Genomic DNA, 17,100 nt, shown 5'->3' with positions numbered 1-17,100 from the left:
TTCAGGGATGGAAAAGGGAACATTTTAAGGCACAGGAGCAGTTTGGGGTCTCAGGGATGGAAAAGGGAACATTTTAAGGCCCCGGGAGCAGTTTGGGGTTTCAGGGATGGAAAAGGGAACATTTTAAGGCACAGGAGCAGTTTGGGGTTTTAGGGATGGAAAAGGGAACATTTTAAGGCACAGGAGCAGTTTGGGGTTTTAGGGATGGAAAAGGGAACATTTTAAGGCACAGGAGCAGTTTGGGGTTTTAGGGATGGAAAAGGGAACATTTTAAGGCACAGGAGCAGTTTGGGGTTTCAGGGATGGAAAAGGGAACATTTTAAGGCACAGGAGCAGTTTGGGGTTTTAGGGATGGAAAAGGGAACATTTTAAGGCACAGGAGCAGTTTGGGGTTTTAGGGATGGAAAAGGGAACATTTTAAGGCCCCGGCTGCTGCCGGCGCTGGGAATAAAACCGGGAGAAGGAAAAAGCTGCGAACGTGAGTGGGATGGGGCGGCTGGAGCGGGGAAAGAGCGAGCTGGGAACGGGCCCGGGTCAGACCCGGGTCAGGCCTGGAACCCTCCGTGCATCCGTCCATCGTCCGTCCGTCCGTCCGTGCTGGAAGGGAGGAGGGAGCCAGGGCACAGCAGGGTCCCGTTCCCGTTCCCATTCCCGGTTCCGTTCCCATTCCCGGTCCTGTTCCCATTCCCATTCCCATTCCCATTCCCGGTCCCGTTCCCATTCCCGGTCCCATTCCCGGTCCCGTTCCCATTCCCGGTCCCGTTCCCATTCCCATTCCCGTTCCCATTCCCATTCCCGGTCCCGTTCCCATTCCCGGTTCCGTTCCCATTCCCGGTCCCATTCCCGGTCCCGTTCCCATTCCCGGTCCCGTTCCCATTCCCATTCCCGTTCCCATTCCCATTCCCGGTCCCGTTCCCATTCCCGTTCCCATTCCCGTTCCCGTTCCCGTTCCCGTTCCCGTTCCCATTCCCGGTCCCGTTCCCATTCCCATTCCCGGTCCCGTTCCCATTCCCGTTCCCGTTCCCATTCCCGGTCCCGTTCCCATTCCCATTCCCATTCCCATTCCCGGTCCCGTTCCCATTCCCGGTCCCGTTCCCATTCCCATTCCCGTTCCCATTCCCATTCCCGGTCCCGTTCCCATTCCCGTTCCCATTCCCATTCCCGTTCCCATTCCCATTCCCGGTCCCATTCCCGTTCCCATTCCCATTCCCGTTCCCATTCCCGTTCCCATTCCCATTCCCATTCCCGTTCCCATTCCCATTCCCGGTCCCGTTCCCATTCCCATTCCCGTTCCCATTCCCATTCCCGGTCCCGTTCCCATTCCCGTTCCCATTCCCGTTCCCGTTCCCGTTCCCATTCCCGGTCCCGTTCCCATTCCCATTCCCGGTCCCGTTCCCATTCCCGTTCCCGTTCCCATTCCCGGTCCCGTTCCCATTCCCATTCCCGTTCCCATTCCCATTCCCGGTCCCATTCCCATTCCCGTTCCCATTCCCATTCCCGTTCCCATTCCCATTCCCGGTCCCGTTCCCATTCCCGTTCCCATTCCCGTTCCCGTTCCCGTTCCCATTCCCGTTCCCATTCCCGTTCCCGTTCCCGTTCCCATTCCCATTCCCATTCCCGTTCCCATTCCCATTCCCATTCCCGTTCCCATTCCCGGTCCCGTTCCCATTCCCATTCCCGGTCCCGTTCCCATTCCCGTTCCCATTCCCGTTCCCGTTCCCGTTCCCATTCCCGTTCCCATTCCCGTTCCCGTTCCCGTTCCCATTCCCATTCCCATTCCCGTTCCCATTCCCATTCCCATTCCCGTTCCCATTCCCGGTCCCGTTCCCATTCCCATTCCCGGTCCCGTTCCCATTCCCGTTCCCATTCCCGGTCCCGTTCCCATTCCCATTCCCGGTCCCGTTCCCATTCCCATTCCCATTCCCGGTCCCGTTCCCATTCCCGTTCCCATTCCCGGTCCCGTTCCCATTCCCGGTCCCGTTCCCATTCCCATTCCCGGTCCCGTTCCCATTCCCATTCCCGTTTCCATTCCCATTCCCGTTCCCATTCCCATTCCCGGTCCCGTTCCCATTCCCGGTCCCGCCCAGCCCAGCCCAGCCCAGCCCAGCCCGGCCCAGCCCGGCCCGGCCGTGCCCGTCCCTGCCCCGCTCGCTCCCCGAGCAGCTGCGAAAGCTTCAAAGTGAAATTCCGGAGGAAATTTAAAGAGCATCCGGATCCGGAGAAAGAGAGAAAGAAAGAGGAAGGGGGAGAGAGAGGCGGAGGCGGGGATCGGCTCGGGTCGGGCGGGATCGGGTCGGGTCGGGCGGGATCGGCTCGGGTCGGGCGGGATCGGCTCGGGTCGGGCGGGATCGGCTCGGCTCGGCTCGGGCGGGATCGGGTCGGGTCGCGTGCGATCGGATCGGATCGGATCGAATCGGGTGCGATCGGCTCGGCTCCGCTCGGCTCGGCTCGGCTCGGCTCGGCTCGGCTCGGCTCGGCTCGGCTCGGCTCGCAGCAGATGAGGTGAGACCTCCCGCGCGTTGATTTTTAATTTTTAACTTTTTTGGGGTTTTTTTTAATTAATTTTTTTCCCTCCGCTCCCTTCCCCACGCCCGAGGCGCTTTTGGAGAGGCAGCGGAGGCAGCAGTTAAAGGGTTAAACGCCCGCAATGCTTTTCCTTTTTTTATTTTAATTTTTTAATTTTTTTCTTTTATTTTTTTTTCCTTTTTCTTTTTTTCTTTTTTCCCTTTTTTTCCTTTTCTTTTAATTTTTCCTCTTCTTTCTTTTAATTTTTACTCTTCTTTCTTCTTCTTTTTTTTTTACTTCTTCTTTTCTTTTAATTTTTCTCTTATTTCTTCTTTTTTTTTTACTTCTTCTTTTCTTTTAATTTTTCCTCTTCTTTCTTCTTCTTCTTCTTGTTTTTTTTTACTTCTCTTCTTTCCTTTTAATTTTTCCTCTTCTATTTTTTTTTTTAAATTTTCGCTCTATTTTTTTCCTTATTTTCCTTTAAAAAAAAACCCAAAACCAAGAAAAAAGAAATGAAACCTTTTCCTTTTGACCTAATTAGATAAAAGAGTCAGACACAGCTCGGGGAGGAGAAGTGACAGAAATGTCAGAGGATCCAGGACAGGTTTAACAAAACCCAGATTTGGGACTCAATTTATCTTGCAGCTCTGGGATTTTATTTTATTTTTTTTTTTTTTTTTTCCCAGCTTTAAAAATCTTGGGATGCAGCCTCAGTATGGAATTAAAAACAAAAAAAATTAAAAACAACACAAAACAAAACAAAACAAAAAAACCCAAAAAACACCAAAAACAAACAAACAAAAAAACCCTAAACAAAACAAAAACAAAACCAAAAACAACAAAAAACCCCATTGCTCAGGCAGAAATTACCACCCCAAAAATTCCTCATTTCCCCCCAAAATTCCTCCTTTCCCCCCCAAAATTCCTCATTTCCCCCCAAAATTCCTCCTTTCCTCCCCAAAATTCCTCATTTCCCCCCCAAAATTCCTCATTTCCATCCCAAAATTCCTCATTTCCCCCCCAAAATTCCTCATTTCCCCCCAGAAGGGTTCTTGTAGTGAATATTCACTGATAGGAGGGGTTGTTTTAGTGAATATTCATTAAAAGAAGGATTTGGATGGGACAGGGACACAGGGATGGGACACGGGAATGGGACAGGGACAGAGGGACAGAGGGACAGAGGGACAGAGGGACAGAGGGACAGAGGGACAGAGGGACAGAGGGACAGGGACAGGGACAGAGGGACAGAGGGACACAGGGACAGAGGGACAGAGGGACAGAGGGACAGGGACAGGGACAGAGGGACAGAGGGACACAGGGACAGAGGGACAGAGGGACAGAGGGACACAGGGACAGAGGGACACAGGGACAGAGGGACAGGGACACAGGGACAGAGGGACAGGGACACAGGGACAGAGGGACAGAGGGACAGAGGGACAGGGACACAGGGACACAGGGACAGAGGGACAGAGGGACAGAGGGACAGAGGGACAGGGACACAGGGACACAGGGACAGAGGGACAGAGGGACAGGGACACAGGGACACAGGGACAGAGGGACAGAGGGACAGAGGGACAGAGGGACAGGGACACAGGGACACAGGGACAGAGGGACAGAGGGACAGAGGGACAGGGACACAGGGACACGGGAATGGGACACAGGGACAGAGGGACACAGGGACAGAGGGACAGGGACACAGGGACACGGGAATGGGACACAGGGACAGGGACACAGGGACAGAGGGACAGAGGGACAGAGGGACAGAGGGACAGGGACAGAGGGACAGGGACACAGGGACACAGGGACAGAGGGACAGAGGGACAGAGGGACAGAGGGACAGAGGGACAGGGACGCAGGAACAGTAAAAGCTCAACTTCTCCATTTGCAGAGACGCAGCAGGGAATAACTGAGGGATGGAATTCCTGATCCTGCAGGGAATGAATCCCGGGGGAGGCGCCAGGAGGGAGCCCCAGAGCAGCTGAGAGAGCCCCGAGGAGGAGGAGGAGGAGGAAGAGGAGGGACCCCAAATCCTGCACCCCACTGTGACCCCCTGCCCCGGGACAAATGTCAGCACCTCGGTAAGACCGACCCCTGCTCCCCCCAAAACGAGAAAAGGGCCACAAACAGCCACAATTCCCAGGAGAAATCCTGATCCGAGTGGAAATTGGGAAATCTGGGTGGTCAGGGGCAGAAAAATCCAATTTTTTATTCCTTGTGTGTCCAGGAGAAATCCTGATCCGAGTGGAAATTGGGAAATTTGGGGGTTCAGAGGCAGAAAAATCCAATTTTGAAATTTGAACCTCATCCCAAAATGCCCAGGCTGGGAGGAGAAAACCAAATTCCCCTGTGGGGTTTGGGGGTTTTGGGAAGCAGGAGGTGCCTTTGGATTTTTGGGAGCAGCAGGATCTGGGATTTTGGGGAGCAGGATTCCAGTGCCAGTGGGGGAAATTTTCATTTTTTTGGGGGGGAAAAAAAAAAATCCATTCAAGATTAATTTTATTTTATTTATTTTTTTTTTAATTTCCTGATATAAAATTCTCAAGTGTGCCTGGGGAGAAATTCCCTCTGGGATTTTGTTTTGTTTTGTTTTGTTTGGTTTGGTTTTCTTTGGTTGGTTTTGTTTGGATTTTTTATTTTGGGTTTTTTATTTTGTTTTGGGGTTTTTTTTGTGTGTGTGTGTGTTGGGGTTTTTTTGGGGTTTTTTTGGATTTGTTTGGGGGTTTTTTTGGCGGGGGGGTTTGTTTTTGTTTTGTGCCAGGGAGATTTTTCCAAGTCCCAGGAGCTGCTGTCACCTTTTGGGGACAGTGGGGACAAACAGGAGGAAAGGGAAAAGGGAAAAGGGAAAGGGAAAAGGGAAAAGGGAAAGGGAAAGGGAAAGGGAAAAGGGAAAAGGGAAAAGGGAAAGGGAAAAGGGAAAGGGAAAGGGAAAAGGGAAAAGGGAAAAGGGAAAGGGAAAGGGAAAGGGAAAGGGAAAAGGGAAAAGGGAAAGGGAAAAGGGAAAGGGAAAGGGAAAAGGGAAAAGGGAAAAGGGAAAAGGGAAAGGGAAAGGGAAAAGGGAAAAGGGAAAAGGGAAAGGGAAAAGGGAAAAGGGAAAAGGGAAAAGGGAAAGGGAAAGGGAAAGGGAAAAGGGAAAGGGAAAAGGGAAAAGGGAAAGGGAAAGGGAAGGGAAAGGGAAAAGGGAAAAGGGAAAAGGGAAAGGGAAAGGGAAAGGGAAAGGGAAAGGGAAAGGGAAAAGGGAAAGGGAAAAGGGAAAAGGGAAAGGGAAAAGGGAAAAGGGAAAAGGGAAAGGGAAAAGGGAAAGGGAAAAGTGAAAAAGGAAAAGGGGAAAGGGAAAAGGGAAAGGGAAAGGGAAAAGGAAAGGAAGGAAATTCTGCACTTCCCCTTCCTCACATCCCTGATTTCCTGTCCCTTTCCGTTTCCCTCTCCCTTCCTCTCACCCTATTTAGGATTTTTGTTTTCCTTTCCCTTCCCCACGTTCCTATTTAGGATTTTTCCCATTTCCCTGTCCCTTTCCCTCACCCCTCTTTGGGATTTTCATTTTCCTGGCCCTACAGGGAGCAGCCCATTTTCAGCACCAGGGCTCACGTGTTCCAGATCGACCCGGCCACCAAGAGGAACTGGATCCCGGCCAGCAAACACGCCCTGACCGTCTCCTACTTCTACGATGTCACCCGCAGCGTCTACAGGATCATCAGCGTGGGGGGAGCCAAGGTGGGGCCTGGCCCGCAGGGGCTGTGCAGGAGCGGCTGTCCTCAAGGAAACAATGATGTGCAGCTGTTGTCAAAAAAATATACAGCTGGTAACCAAAAAAATACAGCTGTTAACAAAAAAAAAAAAATATACAGCTGTTGTCAAAAAAAATATACAGCTGGTAACCAAAAAAAATAATACAGCTGTTGTCAAAAAAAATATACAGCTGGTAACAAAAAAAATAATACAGCTGTTGTCAAAAAAATATACAGCTGGTAACCAAAAAAATACAGCTGTTAACAAAAAAAAAATACAGCTGTTGTCAAAAAAAATATACAGCTGGTAACCAAAAAAAATATACAGCTGTTGTCAAAAAAAATATACAGCTGGTAACCAAAAAAATACAGCTGTTAACAAAAAAAAATATACAGCTGTTGTCAAAAAAAATATACAGCTGGTAACAAAAAAAAATAATACAGCTGTTGTAAAAAAAATATACAGCTGGTAACCAAAAAAATACAGCTGTTAACAAAAAAAAATATACAGCTGTTGTCAAAAAAAATATACAGCTGGTAACAAAAAAATACAGCTGTTAACAAAAAAAAATATACAGCTGTTGTCAAAAAAAATATACAGCTGGTAACCAAAAAAAATAATACAGCTGTTGTAAAAAAAAATATACAGCTGGTAACAAAAAATACAGCTGTTAACAAAAAAAAAAATATACAGCTGTTGTCAAAAAAAATATACAGCTGGTAACCAAAAAAATACAGCTGTTAACAAAAAAAAATATACAGCTGTTGTCAAAAAAAATATACAGCTGGTAACCAAAAAATACAGCTGTTAACAAAAAAAAATATACAGCTGTTGTCAAAAAAAATATACAGCTGGTAACCAAAAAAAATAATACAGCTGTTGTAAAAAAAAATATACAGCTGGTAACAAAAAATACAGCTGTTAACAAAAAAAAAAATATACAGCTGTTGTCAAAAAAAATATACAGCTGGTAACCAAAAAAAATAATACAGCTGTTGTCAAAAAAAATATACAGCTGTTATTAAAAAAAAAACCCAGACCCCAAACTCCAGGTCCCAAACCCCAAACCCCAAATCCCAAACCCCAAATCCCAAACCCCAGATCCCAAACCCCAAACCCCAAACCCCAAACCCCAGATCCCAAACCCCAGATCCCAAACCCCAAACCCCATCCCCAGGTCCCGGGGCCACCCCGAGTCCCGTCCCGGCCCCGTGTCCCCGCTGACCCCGTGCCTTGTCCCCAGGCCATCATCAACAGCACCATCACCCCCAACATGAGCTTCACCAAAACCTCGCACAAGTTCGGGCAGTGGGCGGACAGCCGCGCCAACACCGTCTACGGGCTGGGCTTCGCCTCCGAGCAGCACCTGGCGCAGGTGAGACGCGCTGACGGACACACGGACGGACTGACTGACACACGGACTGACAGACTGACTGACTGACTGACAGACCGACTGACAGACTGACGGACACACGGACGGACTGACTGAATGATTGACAGACTGACTGACTGACAGACTGACTGACACACGGACTGACACACGGACTGACACAGGGACTGACACATGGACTGACTGAATGATTGACAGACTGACTGACTGACTGACTGACTGACAGACTGACTGACTGACAGATTGACTGACTGACAGACTGACGGACACACGGACGGACTGACTGACTGAATGATTGACAGACTGACTGACTGACTGACACACTGACACACAGACAGACAGACTGACTGACTGACTCACAGACAGACAGACACACAGACACACAGACTGACAGACAGACAGACAGACAGACTGACTGACACACAGACTGACACAGGGACTGACACACGGACTGACTGAATGATTGACAGACTGACTGACTGACAGACTGACTGACTGACACACGGACTGACACAGGGACTGACACAGGGACTGACACACGGACTGACTGAATGATTGACAGACTGACTGACTGACAGATTGACTGACTGACAGACTGATGGACACACGGACGGACTGACTGAATGATTGACTGACTGACTGACAGACTGACTGACACACGGACAGACTGAATGACTGACTGACACACCGACACACAGACAGACAGACACACACACACACACAGACAGACTGACACACAGACAGACTGACAGACACCTGGCACAGGTGAGAGCCCTGACACACAGACAGACTGACACACACACAGACAGACAGACTGACAGACAGACAGACAGACAGACTGACTGACACCTGGCACAGGTTTTAAACAGTTTTCAATTTTGAACAGTTCTGGATTAAAAGCAGATTTCATTTAAAAACTCATGTCAATTAAAAACAGGTTTCAATTAAAAGCAGATTTCCATTAAAATTGGGAATATTCCCTAAATTTCTCTAATTTAATGGAAATTTAAAATAATTTTATTCTGCGGGCCCTGGTTGGGTCCTGAGTGCCAAATTCAGGGAATATTCCCTAGATTTCTGTAATTTAATAGACATTAAAAATAATTTTAAATGATTCTGCAGGCAGGGAGGGATCCCAATGCTCGTTCCAAATTCCCAGAAAATTTCCAGGGAATTTTTTTTCCTTCCTCTCCAGTTTGCAGAGAAATTCCAGGAGGTGAAAGAAGCTGCTCGTGTGGCCAGGGAAAAATCCCAGGATAAAACAGAACTGACCAATCCTGCCCTGAACATCTCATCCCAGCAGGTAAGGGTTGGGAAAAAAGTGGGGAAAACAGGGAAAAAAATTGGGAAAAATATGGGGGGGGGGAAATGTGGGGAAAATGGGGAAAAAATGTGGGAGAAATGGGGAAAAAATGTGGGAGAAATGGGGAAAAATGGGGGGGGAAATGGGGAAAAAATGGGGGGAAAATGGGGAAAAAATGGGGGGAAAATGGGGAAAAAATGTGGGAGAAATGGGGAAAAAATGGGGGGGGAAATGGGGAAAAAATGGGGGGGACATTCCCCATTTTTTGGGATCTGTCCCCGTTCTCTGTTGCCCCATAGCAGGGCTGGTGGCCCCATAGCAGGGTTGGTGGCCCCATGGCAGGGTTAGTGGCCCCATAGCAGGGCTGGTGGCCCCATAGCAGCTCTGGTGGCCCCACAGCAGCTCTGGTGGCCCCATGGCAGGGTTGGTGGCCCCATGGCAGGTCTGGTGGCCCCACAGCAGCTCTGGTGGCCCCATAGCAGGGTTGGTGGCCCCACAGCAGCTCTGGTGGCCCCATGGCAGGGTTGGTGGCCCCACAGCAGCTCTGGTGGCCCCATGGCAGGTCCAGTGGCCCCATAGCAGCTCTGGTGGCCCCATGGCAGGGTTGGTGGCCCCATAGCAGGTCTGGTGGCCCCATGGCAGGGTTGGTGGCCCCATAGCAGGTCTGGTGGCCCCACAGCAGCTCTGGTGGCCCCATAGCAGGGTTGGTGGCCCCACAGCAGCTCTGGTGGCCCCATAGCAGGGTTGGTGGCCCCACAGCAGCTCTGGTGGCCCCACAGCAGCTCTGGTGGCCCCATGGCAGGGTTGGTGGCCCCATGGCCAGTGCAGGTCCCCGTGAGCACCCCTGTTGACCCCCAGGTCCTGCCCAGCCCCATGATCAGCTCCAACGGCCCTGGGGAGGATAAACTGTTCCGCAGCCAGAGCGCTGACGTGGAGATGAGCACCGAGAAGGAGAGGCTCAAGAAGATGCTCTCGGAGGGGTGAGATTCCCAAAATTCCCTCCCCTGCTGGGATCTGTCATCCCAAAAAGTTCCGAGCCAGGAAGTTGCTCTCAGAGAGGTGAGATTCCCAAAATTTTTCCTTTGGTTGGATTTGTGATCCCAAATAATTCCGAGCCACTCTGCTCTTTAATTCTGTCAGAGGGGTGAGATTCCCAAATCTTCTCCCCCGGTTTGATTTGTGATCCCAAATAATTCCGAGTCAGGAAGTTGCTCTCGGAGGGGTGAGATTCCCAAAATTTCTCCTCTCACTGGGATTTGTGATCCCAAATAATTCCGAGCCACTCTGCTCTTTTAATTCTCTCCATTAATGCCCCTGATCAAATCCTCCTCTGGATTCATCTTCCCCTTTTTTTCCAGCAATAAAAAATAAATAAAATAATATAATAATGTAATAAAATAATAAATAAAATATAGGAATAGATATTTATATTTCACAAGAGATAGATCAAAATAGCTCGATAAAAGAATAAATAGATATTTATTCTATTTTAAATACATGGATAAACAACTAGATAAATGAATATGTATTTATTTGAAAAATAATAATATTAATAATATACCTTTAAAAAAGGCCAGATGTATAGAACCCACCTTAACATTTCCAAAAGATTAATATTAACACCCATAACATACATTTTAAAAAACCCATTTCATTTCTCCCCATTTTTTTTCCCCATTCCCAAACCCTGACCCCACAACACCAATTTCTGTCGATACACCAGGAAAATTCCCTTTTTCCTTTTACACACCTTAACATTTCCAAAATATTAATATTAATACCCATTATAGACCTAGAAAAAGACCACACATATAGAACACACCTTTAAAAAACCCATTTCATTTCTCCACATTTTTTTTGCCATTTCCCCATTCCCCATTCCCAAACCCCGACCCCACGACACCAATTTCTGTCGATCCACCAGGAAAATTTCCTTTTTCCTTTTACACACCCTAACATTTCCAACATATTAACACCCATAACGTACATTTTAAAAAACCCATTTCATTTCTCCCCATTTTTTTTTGCCCATTCCCAAACCCTGACCCCACGACACCAATTTCTGCCGCCTCACCGGGAATTTTTCCTTTTTTTTTTTTTTTTTTCCCTGCTTCCCCCTCCCTGCTGCTGCTTTCCCAGCTCGGTGAGCGAGCTGCAGTGGGAAGTGGAATTTTTCAGCCTCCAGGACAACAACGCCCGGCTCGTGGCCGCCCTGCACGAGGCCCAGGCCAGCGTGGAGCAGTGGAAGGAGCAGCTGGGGCTGTACCGGGAGGAGACGGAGAGCCTGAGGCACAGGGTGAGCAGGGCACAGCACAGCACCCACCTGAAATCAACTGAATTTGGGTCTGTTCCAATGGGGGTCTTAGAGGGGATCAGTTCAGAGAGGGAAATCCATTGAATTATGGGTTCTGTTCCAATGGGGATCTCCAGGGGATTAGTTCAGAGAGGGAAATCCATTGAATTATGGGTTCTGTTCCAATGGGGATCTTAGAGGGGATCAGTTCAGAGAGGGAAATCCATTGAATTATGGGTTCTGTTCCAATGGGGATCTTCAGGGGATCAGTTCAGAGAGAGAAATCCATTGAATTATGGGTTCTGTTCCAATGGGGATCTTCAGGGGATCAGTTCAGAGAGAGAAATCCATTGAATTATGGGTTCTGTTCCAATGGGGATCTTCAGGGGATCAGTTCAGAGAGAGAAATCCATTGAATTATGGGTTCTGTTCCAATGGGGATCTTCAGGGGATCAGTTCAGAGAGGGAAATCCATTGAATTATGGGTTCTGTTCCAATGGGGATCTTCAGGGGATCAGTTCAGAGAGGGAAATCCATTGAATTATGGGTTCTGTTCCAATGGGGATCTTCAGGGGATCAGTTCAGAGAGGGAAATCCATTGAATTATGGGTTCTGTTCCAATGGGGATCTTCAGGGGATCAGTTCAGAGAGGGAAATCCATTGAATTATGGGTTCTGTTCCAATGGGGATCTTCAGGGGATCAGTTCAGAGAGGGAAATCCATTGAATTATGGGTTCTGTTCTAATGGGGATCTTCCAGGGGTCAGTTCAGAGAGAGAAATCCATTCCCCAAAAGCACAATCAATAACTCTGTTGAGCCTGGCAGGTGGCAGAGCTGGAGGCGCGCGGCGCCGACGATTCCCGCGGCGGGAGCAGGGAGGAGCTGAGCCAGAGCCTGGAGGAGCTGGAGCTGCTGCTCAAGGCCAAGGACGAGGTCAGGATCTCAGTCCCTGCTGCTCCGTCCCCCCCTCGGTCCCAAAATCCCATCCCGTGACGTTTCATCGGCCCCGGGAAAAGGGAGCGGGACAGGGAAGGGCCGGGAGGTTGCTGGAGCGGAGAATCCCTGCAGGTCCCTCCGGGCCGTGCGCCGGGGGATTCCTCTGCTCTGAGCTGCTTTCAAATGATTGAAACGATTGAAATGATTGATTGAAATGATTGATTGAAATCATTGAAATGATTGAAATGATTGATTGAAATGATTGAAATCATTGAAATGATTGAAATGATTGATTGAAATGATTGAAATGATTGAAATCATTGAAATGATTGAAATGATTGATTGAAATGATTGAAATGATTGAAATCATTGAAATGACTGAAATGATTGAAATGATTGATTGAAATGATTGATTGAAATGATTGAAATCATTGAAATGATTGAAATGATTGATTGAAATCATTGAAATGATTGATTGAAATCATTGAAATGATTGAAAGACGAGTTTTGATTGGAGAGGGGGAGTGGAGGTGGAGAGAGGATTTCTGTGATTTCCGCCCCAGCTCTCTGTGATTTCCACATCCTGATCCCACTGATCCCATTGATTCCATCCCACTGATCCCACTGATCCCATTGATCCCATCCCATTGATCCCACTGATCCCACTGATCCCATTGATTCCATCCCACTGATCCCATTGATCCCATCCCATGATCCCATGATCCCATCCCATTGATCCCACTGATCCCACTGATCCTATTGATTCCATCCCAGTGATCCCATTGATCCCACTGATCCCATTGATTCCATCCCATTGATCCCATGATCCCATCCCATTGATCCCACTGATCCCACTGATGCAATTGATTCCATCCCAGTGATCCCATTGATCCCACTGATCCCATTGATCCCATCCCATTGATCCCATGATCCCATCCCATTGATCCCACCGATCCCACTGATCCCATTGATTCCACCCCAGTGATCCCATTGATCCCACTGATCCCACTGATCCCATTGATCCCATCCCATGATCCCACCCCATTGATCCCATTGATCCCATGACCCCATCCCAGGAGATCCAGCTGTTGAAGAGCCAGAGGTGCGGCCGCTGGGAGGCCGAGGGCGAACGCGAGGAGACGCTGCAGAGGCTGCAGGTAAAGGTGACACCTGTGGGGTGACACCTGTGGGGTGACACCTGTGGGATGACACCTGCGGGGTGACACCTGCGGGGTGGCACCATTGGGGGTCATGGGGGCTCAGAGCAGGCAGTCAGTCAGTGTGGCCATCCGTCAGTCTGTCAGTCAGTCAGTGTGTCTGTCAGTGTGTCAGTCTGTCAGCCTGTCAGTGTGTCAGTCAGTCAGTGTGTCAGTGTGTCAGTCTGTCAGTGTGGCAGTCAGTCCGTCAGTGTGGCAGTTTGTCTGTCAGTGTGTCAGTCAGTCTGTCAATCCCTCTGTGCGTCCATCAGTCAGTCCATCAGTCCATCAGTCTGTCAGCCCATCAGTGTGTCAGTCAGTCTGTCAGTGTGTCAGTCAGTGTGTCAGTCAGTCTGTCAGTGTGTCAGTCAGTCTGTCAGTGTGTCAGTCAGTGCGTCAGTCTGTCAGTGTGTCAGCCCATCAGTGTGTCAGTCCATCTGTCAGTGTGTCAGTCAGTGCGTCAGTCAGTCTGTCAGTGTGTCAGTCAGTCTGTCAGTGTGTCAGTCAGTGTGTCAGTCCATCTGTCAGTGTGTCAGCCCATCAGTGTGTCAGTCCATCTGTCAGTGTGTCAGTCAGTGTGTCAGTCAGTCTGTCAGTGTGTCAGTCAGTCAGTGTGTTAGTCAGTCTGTCAGTGTGTCAGTCAGTGTGTCAGTCCATCTGTCAGTGTGTCAGCCCATCAGTGTGTCAGTCCATCTGTCAGTGTGTCAGTCAGTGCGTCAGTCAGTCTGTCAGTGTGTCAGTCAGTCTGTCAGTGTGTCAGTCAGTGTGTCAGTCCATCTGTCAGTGTGTCAGCCCATCAGTGTGTCAGTCCATCTGTCAGTGTGTCAGTCAGTGCGTCAGTCAGTCTGTCAGTGTGTCAGTCAGTCTGTCAGTGTGTCAGCCCTCAGTGTGTCAGTCAGTCAGCCCATCAGTCCATCACCCTGTCCGTCCGTCCGTCCGTCCGTCCCCGCAGGAGCTGGAGGCGCGGAACGCGGAGCTGGAGCAGAGGCTGAGCCGGGCGGAGCAGAGCCTGGCGGAGAGCGCGGCGCAGCGGGACAGGACGCACGGCGAGATCTCCAAGCTCGCCGACATCGTGGACGTGAAGATCTTCGAGCTCAGCGAGCTCAGGCAGGGCCTGGCCAAGCTGGCGGAGAGCGACTGAGCCCCGGAGCCCCCCGGAGCCCCCCGGAGCCCCCCGAGCCCCCCGAGCAGGGCCAGCCCCAGCTGGCAGCGGGCACCGAGAGCGCCCGGCCGGGCGGGGTTCGTGTCCCCAGCTCCGGCAGCGGAGCCGAGCCCGGAGAGAGGCAGCCAGAAGGGCCCGGGGCAGCAGAGCTCCTGCAGGGGCTGCGGGGAGCAGCGGCACCCCCAGACCCTCACCTGCACCCCCAGCCCCTCACCAGGGCTTCCAAATCCTCACCTGCACCCCCAGACCCTCACCTGCACCCCCAGCCCCTCACCAGGGCTTCCAAATCCTCACCTGCACCCCCAGATCCTCACCTGCACCCCCAGACCCTCACCTGCAGCCCCAGACCCTCACCTGCACCCCCAGATCCTCACCTGAACCTCCAAATCCTCACCTGAACCCCCAGACTCTCACCAGGGCTTCCAAATCCTCACCTGCACCCCCAGACCCTCACCTGCAGCCCCAGACCCTCACCAGGGCTTCCAAACCCTCACCTGCACCCCCAGACCCTCACCTGAACCTCCAAATCCTCACCTGCACCCCCAGATCCTCACCTGCACCCACAGACCCTCACCTGCACCCCCAGATCCTCACCTGCACCCACAGACCCTCACCTGCACCCCCAGATCCTCACCTGCACCCACAGACCCTCACCTGCACCCCCAGATCCTCACCTGCACCCCCAGATCCTCACCTGCACCCACAGACTCTCACCTGAACCTCCAAATCCTCACCTACACCCCCAGACTCTCACCAGGGCTTCCAAATCCTCACCTGCACCCCCAGACCCTCACCTGAACCTCCAGACCCTCACCTGAACCTCCAAATCCTCACCAGAGCTTCCAAATCCTCACCTGAACCCCCAAATCCTCACCTGCGCCCTCAGCCCCTCACCTGAACCTCCAGCCCCTCACCTGCAGCCCCAGATCCTCCCCAGGACCCCCAGATCCTGCCCGGGGAGCTCCTCAGGCCCCCCCAGCCCCTGGCCCCGCCCAGCTGTGCCCCCTCCCCCCCCCCAGGTTTTTACATTTTCTAAGGGGAGGGGCCCGAGCAGCCCCCGCTCAGATTTACCAAAAAAAAAAAAAAAAAAAAAAAAAAAGGGAAAAAAAAAAAAAATTTTTTTTTCTGTAGTTTTTCATTTTTTTCCTATTTTTGTAGGAAATCCGCTCGCCTTTCCCAAATCTCCCTCTCCGCTTCCTTCCTGTGCACAGCCAGGACAAATTCCTGATTTTTCCCTTTTTTTTTTTTCTTTTTTGGAATTTTTTTTTTTCCTTTTTTTTTGGATTTTTTTTTTGTTTGTTTTTTTTTGTTGTTGTTCGTTTTTTTTTCCCTCCTTCCCCCCCTCCTTCAATCCCAGGTTTTCCAGCAGGATCCAAACCTGGGATCCAGGAGCATCCCCCCCCCCTCTATAAAGTCTCTCCCCCCACCCATCCCGGGGTCTTTTGCCACTTGAAGAAAATTAAAAAATAAAAAAAAAAAAAAAAAAAATTAAAAAAATAAATAAACTAAAATAAACCAAAATTCAGGATTTAAACCAAATTTCAGGATGAGTGGTGGGAGATGTGGGGCAGGGGAGGGGTGAATTTGGGAACGAATCACAGCCCCTCTTGGTTCTGGGTTTTGGGGATTTTTTTGGGTTTTGTTTTTTTTTTTGGGGGGGTGTTTTTATATCGAGAAGCAGCTCCCAGAGATGTCCTGCTCTGTTGTCCTTGAAATCCCAGGAAGGTTCCATGAGAATCGCAGGAAAATTGCATGAAAATCTCATTAAAATTCCATTGAAATGCCATGAAAAAATCCCATGAAAAATCCCATGGAAAAATCCCATTAAAAATCCATTAAATATCCCATTAAAAATTCCATTAAAATCCCATGAAAATCTCATTAAAAATCCATTAAATATCCCATTAAAAAATCCATGAAAATCCCAATAAAATCCCATTAAAATCCACAAAAATCCCATTAAAAATCCATGAAAATCCCATTAAAAATCCATTAAAATCCCAATAAAATCCCATTAAAATCCACAAAAATCCCATTAAAAAATCCATGAAAATCCCAATAAAATCCCATTAAAATCCCATTAAAATCCACAAAAATCCCATTAAAAAAATCCATGAAAATCCCAATAAAATCCAATTTAAAAAATCCATGAAAATCCCAATAAAATCCCATTTAAATCACAATAAAATCCCATTTAAAAATCCTTGAAAATCCCAATAAAATCCCATTTAAAAAATCCATGAAAATCCCAATAAAATCCCATTAAAATCCCAATAAAATCCCATTTAAAAAATCCATGAAAATCCCAATAAAATCCCATTAAAATCCCAATAAAATCCCATTTAAAAATCCATGAAAATCCCATTAAAATCCCATTTAAATCCCATTTAAATCTCAATAAAATCCCATTAAAATGCACGAAAATCCAGCCCAGTTTTGATTCCTCCCCCTCCTCCACAAAAACCACAATCGCCTTCCCTGAATCCTGGATTTTAATTTAAATTTCTGAGGTTCCTGCAGAACCAGGAGGACAAAAAATCCACGCTGGGAAACCTCGGGGTGAATTTCAACAAGAGCTGAAATTCATTC

At 49.0% G+C, this 17,100-nt stretch overlaps 2 protein-coding genes across 4 annotated transcripts in view; both read left to right on the top strand.

The window, feature by feature from the left end:
• Positions 1–3,563, top strand: part of SUGP2 (SURP and G-patch domain containing 2) — a 29,003-nt gene extending 25,440 nt beyond the window's left edge. Inside the window, exons 11-12 of the mRNA XM_062510076.1 lie at positions 2,194–2,451; positions 3,550–3,563. Of these exons, the coding sequence (XP_062366060.1) occupies positions 2,194–2,451; positions 3,550–3,563 (272 nt within the window). The remainder of the gene's footprint in view (positions 1–2,193; positions 2,452–3,549) is intronic.
• HOMER3 (homer scaffold protein 3) lies at positions 2,188–14,850 on the top strand. 3 transcript variants are annotated; one of them, XM_062510122.1, is made up of 11 exons: positions 2,482–2,502; positions 3,009–3,109; positions 4,440–4,583; positions 6,060–6,216; positions 7,475–7,606; positions 8,817–8,924; positions 9,783–9,904; positions 11,064–11,220; positions 12,043–12,150; positions 13,230–13,310; positions 14,302–14,850. In XM_062510122.1, exons 3-11 carry the CDS (start codon positions 4,570–4,572, stop codon positions 14,488–14,490), a joined length of 1,068 nt encoding a protein of 355 aa, XP_062366106.1. In that variant the 5' UTR covers positions 2,482–2,502; positions 3,009–3,109; positions 4,440–4,569; the 3' UTR covers positions 14,491–14,850. The 3 variants fall into 3 exon arrangements, with proteins under 3 accessions (XP_062366108.1, XP_062366105.1, XP_062366106.1); XM_062510124.1 differs by lacking the exon at positions 3,009–3,109 and having other exon boundaries at positions 2,188–2,502; XM_062510121.1 differs by lacking the exon at positions 3,009–3,109 and having other exon boundaries at positions 2,188–2,502; positions 4,394–4,583.
• The last annotated feature ends 2,250 nt before the right edge of the window (positions 14,851–17,100 follow it).

Source organism: Cinclus cinclus, chromosome 28, assembly GCF_963662255.1.
Source record: "Cinclus cinclus chromosome 28, bCinCin1.1, whole genome shotgun sequence".
Lineage (NCBI taxonomy): Eukaryota > Metazoa > Chordata > Aves > Passeriformes > Cinclidae > Cinclus > Cinclus cinclus.
The sequence above is the reverse complement of the archived record's forward strand: the minus strand, read 5'-3'. Positions and strand labels throughout refer to the sequence as shown.